This window comes from Podarcis muralis, chromosome 13 (assembly GCF_964188315.1).
Source record: "Podarcis muralis chromosome 13, rPodMur119.hap1.1, whole genome shotgun sequence".
Taxonomy (NCBI): Eukaryota; Metazoa; Chordata; class Lepidosauria; order Squamata; family Lacertidae; genus Podarcis; species Podarcis muralis.
This window is the reverse complement of record NC_135667.1, coordinates 17,025,071-17,039,053: the sequence shown is the minus strand read 5'-3', so window position 1 is coordinate 17,039,053 and position 13,983 is coordinate 17,025,071. Positions and strand designations below refer to the sequence as shown.

At 47.2% G+C, this 13,983-nt stretch overlaps 2 protein-coding genes across 11 annotated transcripts; both read right to left on the bottom strand.

Moving 5' to 3' along the window:
* Nucleotides 1-3,053: 3,053 nt before the first annotated feature.
* On the bottom strand, nucleotides 3,054-6,993 carry LOC114581979 (crk-like protein). Its single transcript, XM_028702724.2, has 3 exons — nucleotides 5,083-6,993; nucleotides 4,458-4,913; nucleotides 3,054-3,802 (listed from the first exon to the last, which is right to left on the bottom strand). The coding sequence occupies exons 1-3, from the start codon at nucleotides 5,254-5,256 to the stop codon at nucleotides 3,677-3,679; spliced, it is 756 nt and encodes a 251-aa protein (XP_028558557.1). The 5' UTR covers nucleotides 5,257-6,993; the 3' UTR covers nucleotides 3,054-3,676.
* Nucleotides 6,994-9,528: 2,535 nt separating this feature from the next.
* Nucleotides 9,529-13,601, bottom strand: LOC144325073 (uncharacterized). 10 transcript variants are annotated; one of them, XM_077917027.1, is made up of 5 exons: nucleotides 13,580-13,601; nucleotides 12,075-12,222; nucleotides 11,364-11,501; nucleotides 10,484-10,630; nucleotides 9,529-9,925 (listed from the first exon to the last, which is right to left on the bottom strand). In XM_077917027.1, exons 2-5 carry the CDS (start codon nucleotides 12,078-12,080, stop codon nucleotides 9,800-9,802), a joined length of 417 nt encoding a protein of 138 aa, XP_077773153.1. In that variant the 5' UTR covers nucleotides 12,081-12,222; nucleotides 13,580-13,601; the 3' UTR covers nucleotides 9,529-9,799. The 10 variants fall into 10 exon arrangements, with proteins under 10 accessions (XP_077773153.1, XP_077773147.1, XP_077773148.1 ...); XM_077917021.1 differs by lacking the exon at nucleotides 13,580-13,601 and adding an exon at nucleotides 13,318-13,470; XM_077917022.1 differs by lacking the exon at nucleotides 13,580-13,601 and adding an exon at nucleotides 13,318-13,464 and having other exon boundaries at nucleotides 12,075-12,225.
* Between the last annotated feature and the right edge of the window lie 382 nt (nucleotides 13,602-13,983).

Sequence of the window (13,983 nt, the reverse complement as noted above, 5' to 3'; positions counted from 1 at the left end):
CTTTCGCAGGGCAGCCTAAATATAGGCCTTGGGGTCTGGGAATGTGAAACACGAGGCCTCTGACATTCCCTGCAGAGCAAGGAACAGCAAGGGTGTCACGGGGCCCGGGGCTGAGAGACCTGTGCGATGCCCCCTCCCCCAGTGTGGCTCAGTCCCAACCAACCAACCATCCTCACACATGCATGCTGTCCTTCTCGCTGCCGGAAAGCCCGGTTTTGACCCACTTCCCTGCACTGGCGGTGGTGCAGACTGCAAGCAACCCCTAGGATTCAGAATATATTTTGGCCATCTGCCTCAACCCGTGAGCTGTATCCAGCCTCCTCCTCCCTTTCCCGAGGAGAAGGCTAAAGGAGGCAACTTCCACCCTCCATCTTGGGTGATCCCCCCCCCCCAATTTTCTCCTGCTACTGGCTTGCATTTTAAAGCTTCTGTTGGGTTTCCCATTTCTGCCCCTACCCCAGGACCTTAAGTCTCCCAGCGCCATCTGCTGCCCCCCTGCAGGAACAACAACTCGATACCAAAAGGGGTTTGTTTTTCTTTTTTAAAAAAAAACGAGAGGTATATGCAACTCGCTGTTTAGGTTGCAGAAAGATGGCACGATCCATTTCAGAGCAGGACCTGAGGAGATGGCAGACTCTTGTTTGCTGGAAATATTTTAAGAGTGGGGCTTGCAGCCATCAGTTGGGGGTGCCATCCTGCATTAACACACCCTGCACTGAGTTGTGTAGGGTGCTATTGTTGACCTCTAGGGTCCCTTTCCACAGTATGATTCTAGGATTGTGAAATCTTTTTAAAAGCAATGAGTGTGGTGGACCAACTCAGCTAAAGGAAGTGGATTCCTGATATTTAGGGCCTGGGGAGGAAACAGGCCTTAAGATTATTTAAGGGACATGTCAGGCTCTTCAAGTCTACAGTCAGAGCTACGCAACCAATTAGAACTGGGAATTCTCACACAAACCCCACCTCAAATTATTACTGGAAGAGGAGGCAGTGGCTACACCAGCCCCTCTGTTTTTCTAGCCGATGTCTCACTACTATGAAGTGGACAGAAGTTACATCTTCCCAAATTCATCAGATGATGAAGGGGGCGGGGGAAGGCTGTCTCATTTTACATTATATAAGCAGTGCCTCAGGGTGAGGTGCAGAGCAAGTGTCAACACAACTAGATGCTTCCTCATGGGCGGGTGAATTTGGCCGCTACAGGACTTTTGGAACTTCAGCCAAATCCTGCAAGGAAGAGTTGACATTGCCCTGGCCTGTTTAGCAGAGAGAATACCCAGGCCAGACCTTTTTACAGGGAGACACAATAGTTGCCTAGGGCAGGGCTCAAACCAATGGGTACAAGTAGCAGATTGCAGCTAAAACATCAGGGGAAGTTTCCTTAATGGTAGGAGCTGTTTGATAGTGGAATGGACTGGGGAGTTTTGGAAGCTGAGGCTGGACATCCAAATGTCAAGGATGCTGAGGTGGTATCCTGCATTTGCAGATTGCGTCCTGAGCAAGATCCTGCTCTTGAACTAAAGGACCAACAGTGATGATGGTACTATGATTCTAACATTTCCCTGCCACCTAGAAAGAATAATTTCCATCTAGAGATAAACATGGGTTAAGATGTCCGTGGATCACAGAGGGATTTGGGGGAAAGTAATGACAAAAGCAGGACTACAAATCAGCAAGATGACTTTTCACCTTATATCAAGGGGTTGTGTATGTACAGATGTAATTTGTGTATGGTGTGCCACACAAATTGTGCCTCTAAATCAGTCTTTCCCTGCCTTGGTGCCACCTAGATGGTTTGGACTACAGCTCCATCAAGAAGAAGAGTTTGGATTTGATATCCCGCCTTTCACTCCCCTTCAGGAGTCTCAAAGCGGCTAACATTCTCCTTTCCCTTCCTCCCCCACAACAAACACTCTGTGAGGTGAGTGGGGCTGAGAGACTTCAAAGAAGTGTGACTGGCCCAAGGTCACCCAGCAGCTGCATGTGGAGGAGCGGAGACGCGAACCCGGTTCCCCAGATTAGGAGTCTATCGCTCTTAACCACTACACCATACTGGCTCATCAAGCTGCCTGGGACTGACGGGAGTTCTTCTTTATTGCATTTACAAGCCACTTTTTTATCCTAGGAGCCCAAGGGGGTGTATGTGGCTCTCCCCTTGTGAGGTAGGTTAGGCAGAAAGGCAGTGACTGGGCCAAGCTCACCCAGTGAGCTTCCTGAGCCAAATGGGCATTTGAACCCTGGCCTCCTAAGTCCTAGTCTGACACTGTACCCACTTCACCGCACTGGCTCTCTCCAAGTACTCCCTAGGACAGAGACTGCTTAGCTTCCGATATCAGATACTATTTGGTGTTTTAAGGGGTCTGGAGTGTTATGTACTGAAGTTCTCACCCTGGGCCAGCAGGGGATACTGTAGATAGCTATGCAAATAAGGGATCGAAAGTGACATTCAGTGATTGGATAGTTTTAGAAAATGGTTACAGTTACGTTGTACTGGAGCTCTATATAAGCAGGCTGACTGAACCCTTCAGTTCAGTTCAGTTCTGGCCTGTGAATAAACAAGAGCTGTTTGAAGAATCGCTGTGTCGTCTGATATGTTCACCCACAACTTAACATGGAGGACACCAGGTTGGGGAAGCCTGCTCTAAATTCTATAACATACTGAATTTTGAAATGCTGAATATGCCAATGATGTTGTTAAAAGAAGGAAGCCACTGGGACTGTATCAAGAAGAGGTACAAGCAGGGCAACCGGCTCCAGTAAATAGGTATATAAACTTGGGGTGCGGGGGAAATACTGTACCTATTAATCAGGAACCATTGGCAGGCATGGAGAGAGACTTAATAGTGATCCTCACGCAACCAAGATGCTCTACGCAGCATTTGTGGCCTGCTGCTCCTGCCTCCTCCTGCCTACAGCAATAGGCTGTGCTCCACTTCACCATGGCAACATTTGAGGCCTGGGTTGTGATGCTCGTTACCATAACAACTGTGCTACTCTTTTCCCATATTAACCCTCTAGACCCACCCCAGAAGGAGTAAATTTCCAGCAAGGGATAATCAGCAGGAAACTTTAATTAACAAGGCAGTTTGGAACAGACAACAAGTGAAGCGGGGCCTCTATAAGGAGTGGGGAGGATTTCCTGTCAGCCATCTGGCCAAAGCCAAGCACTCTCCCCCCCCCCCCGCCCTGTTTCCCCACCCAAAGTGGACAGGATCAAATGGGGAAAAAATCACAAGAATAAGAGGATCAATAATCAAAGCTCAAGAGTTTCTGGGTTCACAGGGCACAGGATGGGGAGTTGCAAGATTCAAGGGCACATAATCAGAGTTGAAAAAATCACAAGGCCAAAATGGATCAATGTTTCTAGGGAGGAAATATGAACGGGTCCCCGTAAAGAGTCAAAAGTTTATAGGGTTCAACTACCACAGCATTTTAAGAACAGCGAGTCAAGGAACAGGGTTCATGGGTTGAGGAGTCCAAAGTGGTAGAAGAGGTCCACATCCAAGGAGCTTGAGCATCAATGAACCGGATGATCAATAACATCCACCGGGTAGGTCAAAATTCAAGGAAGTACAATGTTTGAGACGGTCAGAAGCTCACAAGTGTGGGTCAGAGTTCAAGGGTCGTGCCCCACTGCAGGGAAAGTCAGCGTTCCATGGGTTACATCATCAAATGTTCAGCTGGCCTCTTCAGGGTCCAGGACCTTGACGTGGGTGAAGGGGAAATGGCCACGGCGCCCGTTCAGCTCCCCCTCCCATTGGCCGTTGACATTCATCTTGGTGACAGCAATGAGGTCACCCACCTGTAGAGCATCATGAGACACAGAAGGGATCAGAATGCAAATATCATGGGGGCATTTTTTTTTACCCACCCACCTCTGCACAGCCAGCCCCCCCCCCCCCCCCGCAAACAAGTCTTTCTCCTGAATAAATCACACAGCTTCTCATCTTCCCTTCACTGCCATTTCAAATGAGGAACAGGATCAAAGCCAGGGTGTGTTGTATGAAGTTTTGTACAGAAACATAACATGGATTGAAGATCCTAGTTTTCAGGCATGTAGCCTGGCAATGGGACCATGGCAGGCATCTAATGTGTGGATGAACGTCTGCACTCCCACACAGCCTCAACACCCCTTCCCATCCAAACTGATGCGTTCTTTCCTCCTTCCACTCCACCACTCATCCTGCCCCATAGCTATTCAAAGTTATGCTCATCGACCCTCCAGATAAGTGTTATGCTGCATAACTATTTCATCTGAATTAATGTGCAAAACCTAGTCCAAACACAAGCTTTTCGTTTGGGGGTGTGAAGAGGGCTGGACCAGAACGCCACATTTCTGTGCAACCAAAAACCTCAGTGCCCAACAGTAATCTGCGTATTTCCCCAACCCACCTGGTAACCAGAAACTCGTTCCCTTTTGTGAACTCGCCCCCAGTGCAGACCACCCCATTACTTGCCTCAAAGGCCAGTGCCGTCTTGTCGCTGGCACCGGGCACCCTTCGCTGCACCGCCCTCGCTATGACCGGAGCGTGGCGAGGGGCACCGTGGCTGCTCGGGTGGGCGTACGGACAGGGCTGGACGTACGGCACGGGGATCATGCCCACACGCCCATCGGCCCTCTGCGCTGTCCACCACTGCTCTTCCGGCTTGGCCAGCACCCTCAGGGGTTCTCCCTTGGAGAAGGGGAGGTCTTCCTGATCGCGGCCGACGAAGTCATAGAGAGCACGGACCCATTCCCCAGCGGGAGGCGGCTGGGCAGAGGCAGGCGCCACAACCCGTCCCACGGGGGCTACCAAAGTGGTCGTGTCTAAGTAGTGGAGGCGGTAGAAATCTAGCAGAGCAGGGAAGCCATCAAACTCGTGCTCCCCGATCCGCAGGCGCCCAGGGAGGCTGTTTATGATGTAGTGAGACACCTGGAGGAAAGAGAAGGGCAGAGAAGCAGGAGGCTGTCGCACTGTGACCCTCCACAGGTACACACCCAGCTTCCACCCTCCGCTTCCAATGTGCAATCAAACCCACACTCTTTCAGCTCCTCCTACTACAGGGCCCTCCCACCCCCAAATTCCCTTTTTCAGAAATCACCTTGGAGTTCTCGCTGACGGACAGCACGTAGTCGCCGGGGCAAGTGGTGCTGTCCCGTACCAGGAAGGTTCCATGGCGGTGTCCCTGGAGACAGGCGGCTGCTTCCTGCCGGCTCAGAGCCCCCATATACCACTCATGGGCATCCCCAAAAGCCGACATGGCTTGGGGCAGCATCAGGGGGTGGAAAGAAACCCACCCCCCTGTATTATTTCAGAGAAAACTGATATCTAAGTTGCCCCGGAGTTTGAGAGCACTTTGTCAAGAGGAAATTAACCTGTTGAACAGTGACCTCATGTAGCTGTTCCGGTTTCCTTCCAGTTCAGTGTGACCTCCAAATAATCCAGATGCACATAACACCCTCCCCCCCCACCAAAGGAATATTGTTCTTCGTTATGTCGCTCCACCCCAAGTTCTCTTATACTGAGATAATCTAACTTCGATATCCCTTGACAGCATCCACACCCCTCTTCTCGGACAATAGTAGACTTCCAGAAAGGAAAGAAACGACTCAGAAATGCAGACAACACTTCTACAATTTGCAATCAAATCCTGGAAATTAATGGGATGTCATGAAAAGTTAGGTCACTTCTAGACATCCCTCCCAAGTTCTAATATAATGGGGAAGGGGCACTTCCCTGACCAACCTACCCTATTAACTGTTAAATACCTACTCAAATACAGGCTCTACTGAATAACCATCTTCATATAATACAACGAAACCAGTGGTATATCTGCGGGGAACACATACAGTATATTTACGTCCTTGTATTAGAACATCCCTAGAAAATTAAGAGGTCACACTTGGTGAATTAAGTAGTTCACACAACCCTCCCCCCCCAAAAAAAAAGTGTGATATGATTGCACCCTCTAAAAATTCCTCCAGAATTCCTCCAGCACCTCATCAATGAAGCAGGATACTGTTGGTTGTTGTTTTTTTTTAAAAAAAAAGTCAAGGTTTGGAGGAAGTCAACCTTTTCAAAACCTAATCTTTCTCAGATGAAGATATATACCCACCAAGTGAACAGAATAACTTCCAGAGAATTGCAACACTCCCATATGAAAGCATTCCTACCCCAGCGTTGGATTTAACCCACCAAAAGGTTAATGGGGACTTTTCACAGATCCACTCCTGTTATCAGCCCCTGTCCCCAATTCACTGGTTATCCTCTGGAGAAAGGTACAGCACCCCAAACTGCGTCCCCTAATGGAGACCATTCCCCAACCACCTCGGGAGATCACAAATTGGCCAGCGTTCTCCACCCCACCCCCCAACTAGCCTCAGTGCATCACAACAATAATAAAACACACCCCCAGAAGTAGCCTGCCTCCCAAAATTTCCAGCATCCACAAATATTGCACGCAGCCTCCCGAAACCTATCTGCCTACCACCCCACCAGCTCTGGACAAACAATAATGCAACTCCTCTCTCCCCTCCGATGTCCATGCATCCACTCTACTACTCTCCAGCATTCCCTGGAAGCAACACCCCGATGCTGCATTGCAGCCCTTTAACGGATCAAAAGCAATCTTGAAAAGCCTCCCCCTCCAAAAAGGAAAAAAAAGATCAGCTGTGCACCCTCCAAGCGCTCTTCAGCGTGCCCCTCTGCAGCAGCGCCACAATGAAGCCCTCTCTCCCTTGTCTGCACATGGCTTCCCTCGCACACCTCGCCTCCTCCCGGGGAACCCCACAGCTCCCGGCCACGACCTATTGCAGCCCCGCTCCCTCCTCCCCAGAGGACCCAGGCATCCTGGCTCCCGGCTCTAACCCATTCAGAGCCCCAGCGCTCCGGCCAGCAGCCTCCCCTCCCTCAAATCGCTGCAAGCGACCCTGATTGCAGCTACAGAAGGGTTGATGGGAAAGTGACGCACCCCCGCTCCCCCTTTAAACCGGGGAGGGGCGGCCATCTTAAAGCCGGGCAAGCTGGCCGTGAAGCAGCCGGGAAGGGGAAAGAGTCATCTTGGCTGTGGGAACGAGCCCCAATTCCAAGATGGAGTCGCCTCTCCATCCAGAGACAAGCTACTGCTTTTGTGATGGGAGGTTTAACTGTGGGCTTCCCACTTTTTTGCCCCCTGTTGTGATAATGCTTCAGTAAAGAAGGACGAGAGGACCGGCTGTTTAGCAATTGTTGAATATAGTGGATTAAAAGTATTTTGCTGGGATATCCAGGGTATCAATTACTAGTGCTCTTCCGTTCCATTCAAATTTTACATCCCTCATCTGCATATGCAAATATATCAAACTACTGGAGCAACAATCTTATGCATGTTTACTTGGGAGTAAGTGATGGGATTTTGAGTAAGGCATGCATAGGATCCCATTGTAACCCTTGTAAAGAGACTTTGTGAACTAAGAAGATCCACGCACCCCCAATGGGAAGTTGGCTTTTATTTTTGAGGGACAGTTTCCCTGTTAGCTGGGATAGGTCAGACAGTAGAGCATGAGTCTCTTAATCTCAGGATTGTGGGTTCAAGCGCCACACTGAGCAAAAGATTCCTGCTTTGTAGGGGGTTGGACTAGATGACTGTTGTGGCCCCTCCAACTCTATGATTCTATGAGAAACCATATGTTATCCTTGATGGCCCTAGGTCTGCAGAACTAAAAGGTAGCACACGCTAGTTTCTTCAGACAGCCAAGGCACCTCAGCTTCCCAGGAACACCTTCAGGGCTAGGCACAGACTTTCCGGTACAACCCTATCCCCCAATCTCTTGGTGATCCTTTTACACTTTCCTTTGCTCATTCCCCTCCATGTTTGCCTAGAGCTGTTAGTGTGTGTTTGTGGAACACAACAAAATATAACAAATGCTGACAATAAAACTATAAGGGGTATCTAGAACTGAACATAGCAGAACCAATTTCCATATGAAAATAAGTATAACAGATCAAGGTTCTAAATAACTGCGTTATTCTGACCTTATGGCTCCAGTACATGACAAAGACTCCATTTCTCCATAAATCTGTTATCTTGCTGTCTACCCTCTCTGGTTCTAACCACATGTGTGAGCTTAGCCATGCATATTGTGTCCCATATTTTAATTATTTTTCCCCTCATAGATGCTCTGTTTCCCCCAGTTTTGACAAATAATAATTCTGGCAGCCATCAAGAGATGTTGTCTTCATTCCCTGTCCTCTGTTAAAAGAGCTTCTTGAGCATACCCAAATGGGAAAATTAGAGGACCCTTGGGTAAAATATAGCCCATTATTTCTTCAATTTCTGTTCTTATCTCTTCCCAGCACCTCCTGAATTTAGGACACATCCAGAATCTATGCCATATCCCAATGTTTGTGTTTTTACACCTAGCTGCCTAGAGCTATTTGGGTGCTTTTTCCTCTCCAGGACATCTACCATTACTGGTCCTGTGGGAATGGTTCCTGGAGATAAGAAGCAGGCATGTGATGAAGGCCACCTCAGAGCCTTCTCCAGCTGTGCTGATTACTTTTTAAAATATTGATATTGTTCATTGAAATTACATTGAGGTGGATAGCCATGCTGATCTGTCATAGCCATAATAAATAACAAGATGAAAGATGAAAAAATCTTTTTAAATAATTCCAGTGGCACGTTTAAGATCAACTAAATATTACACACGAAAGCTCATACCTTGAAAGCTTATATTTAGTTGATCTTACAAGGTGCCACTGGAATTATTAAAAAGATTTTTTTTTCATCTTTCAACTTATTTATTATGCTTATTGAAATGTTATTGCTTTTTTAAATGTGATTAAAGTTCAGTGCTTCTTGTGAGCTAGCTTGATCTGTATCCTGAAAGGCAGAATGCAGATAATTGTAATGGTAATTAAACGCCTGTCCCTCATCATGTGTTTGTGCACTTAAGAGGGGGCAAGGGTGTTTGTCACATTGTAGATGCTTTTATGTGGCTTGGAGGTCATTTGAGGCTATCACTGAGGCCTATCTGCACTATCCATTTAAAGCACTATGCTACCACTTTAAGCATGGCTTCCCCCCAAAAAAATCCTGGGAACTGCAGTATGTTAAGGGAGCTGTGAGTTATTAGGAGACATCTATTCCCCTCCACACAAAGTGATTTAACAGTCAATCCCTCTTCCCAAGAAACTCTGTAGCTCTGTGAAGGGAATAGGGAGGCTCCTAGCAACTCTCAGCACCCTTAACAAACTGCATTTCCCAGGATTATTTGGGGAATGTCATGACTATCTAAAGTGGCATGATACTGCTTTAAATGTAATCGGGGAGGAAAGCTTTTTTCCCCCTACTGGAAGATACTATATTATTTTTTTTATTTCACACAGATCTTCTGACAATGATCTCCTCATTGCATTTCTTCCGGCTTCCAACATTCAACTGCATACTTCGGTGAACAAGAAAAAATACCTAAACTTTTTCATAAACTTAGCCATCAAACTTCTCCATGCAGCAAATGTCTATTAAATGGACTCCATTTGCATTCTCATTAAAGAGAGACACAAGTGATATTCAACCTGCTTTATTATAAAATGCAGCAATTAATATAAAAACATTAATATCAAACATGCAATACAAAGTACAAAAGCACTTGAAAAATCAACATGAAAAAGAAAAAGCTCAGTTTCAAAACTTCTTGCATCAGGACAAGTTAATTATGTCAGGCTGAGCAACTAACTCCCCATTTTGCTTGTAGGATCCACCACTGGTATGAAGACTTCCAAATCATCCCACACTCCCAAATCACAGACATAATCTTTTTGTTATCTTGAGTTCTTTATCGCAGTTTGATCTCAAAGCAAATGCAATTGATGTTCTGGCAGTCTGGGGGCTGGTATGTGCAGGCACAATCGCAGAGTGGACACAAGCGAGGAAAGGAACAAGCCCCTGGTTCCCAGCCCTGCTGGTAAGAGACAGAAATTGTACACTGTTAACCTATGGAAATACCTGCATCAAGATGTTACAGCATCCTTCACTAAACTTGAGACTCAGGGAAATACTGAATAATGATTACCACAAGACTGTTGCAAGGAAGGGGAAAATATTTTAAATTAATAAATAGGCATTGTCTGAAGATAAGATACCAGCAAAGGATAGGTCTGATTATCATGGTAAGTTCCCTTGACGTTTTCCCACTCTGAACACCTGTAAGTTCAATGTTTCTCAACATGCAGGCCACAGCCTCCCTGGAGAAGCTCTGACAAGCTCTAAAGAAAGTGTAAGTGTCTGTCTACCCTGTTCATCTTTCTTCCTCCCACACGGATCCCTCTTGCCTGTCCCTCTCCTCCTTTCAAATTATATATACTGTTTTGATTAGCATATGATTTTAAGTATGGGCTTTAGTAAAAAACGAATGAATTAAGTTTGTAACCAGAGGTACCACTGTATTCAAATGACCCCAGGGGGAACTAGTCTCAGATATTTCCAAAAAGCCGATCAATTATGTGGAGGGAAAACTCACATTAGTACAGGTGCAGTAGCGATCCATACAGCGGGTTGGGGAAGGAAGGGCACAGTCACATGATTCTGCACAGGTCAAACAGCATTCGCACATGTTTGGCCAAGGCCGCTTTTCACAGGAACAGCAGTTGGCACAAAGACCCCGGGCCTGCAAAGAGGTAAGAGAAGGAAAACCAGGTTGGTTCACCAAACAACTTGAGTTAAGAAGCAATTCCTTTTATCTCTCATAGGCTAGAGCTCCTATGATTTGTTACGGAATTGATTGCAAGTAATTCAAAATTGTTAGTAATTCAAAATTGGGACACGGGTGGCTCTGTGGGTTAAAGCCTCAGTGCCTAGGACTTGCTGATCGAAAGGTCGGCGGTTCGAATCCCCGTGGCGGGGTGCGCTCCCGTTGCTCGGTCCCAGCGCCTGCCAACCTAGCAGTTCGAAAGCACCCTTGGGTGCAAGTAGATAAATAGGGACCGCTTACTAGCGGGAAGGTAAACGGCGTTTCCGTGTGCGGCTCTGGCTCGACAGACCAGCGATGTCACGCTGGCCACGTGACCCGGAAGTGTCTTCGGACAGCGCTGGCCCCCGGCCTATAGAGTGAGATGGGCGCACAACCCTAGAGTCTGTCAAGACTGGCCCGTACGGGCAGGGGTACCTTTACCTTTACCTTTTAATTCAAAATTGTCAGAACACCAACCACACAATATTAACAATGTGAATTTGTTCCCCTTTCTACTTGCTCTCCAAAGGACTACTGCTCCCATAATGCACTGTCATATGGTATGCTGTAATGCACTATGGAAAAGATAGATCTATTCTCATTACTACACCTATAAAAATCCCCAAATGTGTTTGCCCTTTCAACTATTGCCATCCCTTCCCCAAGTTACCATCAGGCACTGTCGGAGGACAAGGACCACGGCCAGGAGTATTAAGTAGGATCCAACGACCAAGAAAACGATGGCAGGGAGAGGCAGGAATAAGGTTGTGGCAAAAGGGAGGTCTGGTGGAGGGTTCAGCGATGGAGTCTGTAAGGGGAGGAAAGCCAAAGGAGAAGGGACATTTACAGTATGGAGTGGTGAGGAGGAAGAAGAGCAATTAAAGGAATTACATGGCTGAACACTGAAATACAGCTTTTGATTTAACATGAAATACCTTCTGGGAAATTGGAAGGTTCTTAATATCAGAAAATTGGCAGAGGGAATGTTTAACCTCTGACCAGAAGCATATACACCAAGTGTATAGCTTCTCTGACATAGGTTAGTACATGTTTGGAAGTTAGGTGATTCATCTTAATTTAGTGGTGGCAGCAGCAACTGCAGAGATAGTACTGTTTAGTGAGTTTCTAACCTTCAAATATCTGTGAGGCACAGAGGATCACATACTAAAACTTATATGGAGAGTATCCCACAATAATCAATATTCCAAACTCAAAATGTTTGAATTTTAACACATGGCTTTCAAATCAAGTCTTCACTGATTCATAAGTAGATTTATTAAATTCAGTTCAGTCACATGTCAAACTGGGAGAGGAGAGATGGGGCGCTTTGAGAAGTTAAGTGAGGGGCAGTGTGAATAGAGAGTAAGAATGCTCTACTTACTGCCATTCCTCAGTTGGGGAAGGACTAGGCATCAACCTCTGGAGGCTCCATGGATAGCTCAGAGCCCCGAGGAAGAGACAAATAACTTGAAGCTATTACAGTCCACAGTCCATGCTTCCACTTGTTCCTTGAGCACAACATCTATAGTCTGCTAGATCAAAAGAGAGGGTCAGAATTTACCGAACAAAAGAGTTAAAACTCACTTTCTTCATGAAGCTTTCATTCATATATATTAACTCTGAACACTACTGATTTCAAAGAGGTCTAAACCATATTGAGACTGATCAAACAGGCTCCAAAGCTCTTATGTTGCTGTTATAACACACACACACATACCTGTATGTAGAATGGTATTGATTAAAGTTTCAGTGTCACTGGGATAAATTTTTATTTTGGAAATGAAGCTCGAATATTTGTCTTCTGTTTTGACAGTTGACCCCACAACCCCCTCAGACAAGCCTACTTCCCCTCTCCCTGTTCATAGCATCCCTCCCTTCCTCAAAATTGCCTTTTTCCATAACCAAATGGAAACGAAACAGGCCTTCCTCCTCCTCCTTCCAATGTTGATGAACCTCCAGTCCCTTCTCATTAATGTCCACTCCCTTATGAATACAGTTTATCATTCACTGTGCAGCTTTATTCGTATCACGTTCATACGCTTTCCGGGCTTCCTGCATTGTGGAGCGAATGGCCGAGAATAAACTGGGCTCTGAAGCCGTTGTCTCTCAGCCTAACCTACCTCACGGGGCTGTTGTGAGGATAAAACGGGAGAGGGGGAGACGCTGCTCTGGGCAACTTGGGAGCCATGCAGTATGTAAATATACCAAGGCGTCCCTCGGTCGCCCTGGAAACCGCACCTGCGCGCGCGGCCCGCTACGGGCTCCCACTGCGACCAAACTCTCTTAATGCCGCTGCGCTCCTCCGCGGAAGTGAGGCGAGAGTTCGGACAAGAATGAAAAAAGTGGCGTCAACGGAAATGCGGCGCCTGCGCCAGAAGTGACGTCAGCGAGAGGGGAAGCGAGTGGGCCTCTTCCATTTTGGTGCGGGGGGGGGGAGAGAACAGCTCGAGATACAATAGTCAAAGCCCTTCATCTAATCTCGTGGTCGGGAATTTCCCTTATTTCCTGCATTCAAGTAAACGTCATCCCAGTTCATTCCTAACAGCAACCCGCCAAACCGTCAGCCTTTTCCTCCACTCTCCTCTCGGTCCTCACAGAAACGTCGCCAGACAGACTCGTCCTACCTATTGAAGGAAATCTACCCAGTAACGGGAGTGTTCTGTAGCGCGGCATTGGCCCGTTGTAGCGACCAATCAGGCCCCGAAAGCTGGAGGGAAGGAGGCGGGGCGGGGCCGGGTGGGGGGGTAAAACGGAAAGCGCATCATATTCAAAAGTTCATGACTGTCGTTACTCCACGAGCGGCGCATGCGCGGATGATTCGCTCGGTTTTCTTCGCCGTTTTCCGCGGCGCAGCGCATGCGCGCAATAGGAAGATTATAGACTTACAAGCAAAAGACTCGTACGCGGAGGCTGCCACCGGGTTTACTTCGGGCGTCATATTCGGTCTCCTCCGGGACGGAAAGAGGCTGCTGCTGATAGAAAATGACGGGGGAAATTAATGCAGGATTTTAGTCAAAACAAAAAAAATTCCTTCCAGTAGCACCTTAAAGACCAACTAAGTTAGTTCTTGGTATGAGCTTTCGTGTGCATGCACACTTCTTCAGATACACTGAAACAGAAGTTGCCAGATCCTTCTATATAGTGAGAAGGTGGGGAGGGGTATTACTCAGAGGAGGGTGGGGATGGGTGATTGGCAGATATCCATCCCCACCCTCCTCTGAGTAATACCCCTCCCCACCTTCTCACTATATAGAAGGATCTGGCAACTTCTGTTTCAGTGTATCTGAAGA

What these genes read in the sequence shown, in the direction of transcription:
- LOC144325073 (XM_077917027.1), bottom strand. An exon ending in TCCTCCGACAGTGCCTGATG is followed by an intron (nt 10,631 to 11,363) that starts GTAACTTGGGGA and finishes ACCTCTTTGCAG; the next exon opens with GCCCGGGGTCTTTGTGCCAA. An exon ending in GCTACTGCACCTGTACTAAT is followed by an intron (nt 9,926 to 10,483) that starts GTGAGTTTTCCC and finishes GTCTCTTACCAG; the next exon opens with CAGGGCTGGGAACCAGGGGC.
- LOC114581979 (XM_028702724.2), bottom strand. Translation starts at nt 5,256, where the DNA reads ATGCTGCCCCAAGCCATGTCGGCTTTTGGGGATGCCCATGAGTGGTAT. An exon ending in CCGTCAGCGAGAACTCCAAG is followed by an intron (nt 4,914 to 5,082) that starts GTGATTTCTGAA and finishes TCTTTCCTCCAG; the next exon opens with GTGTCTCACTACATCATAAA. An exon ending in AGACGGCACTGGCCTTTGAG is followed by an intron (nt 3,803 to 4,457) that starts GCAAGTAATGGG and finishes GATGCTCTACAG; the next exon opens with GTGGGTGACCTCATTGCTGT.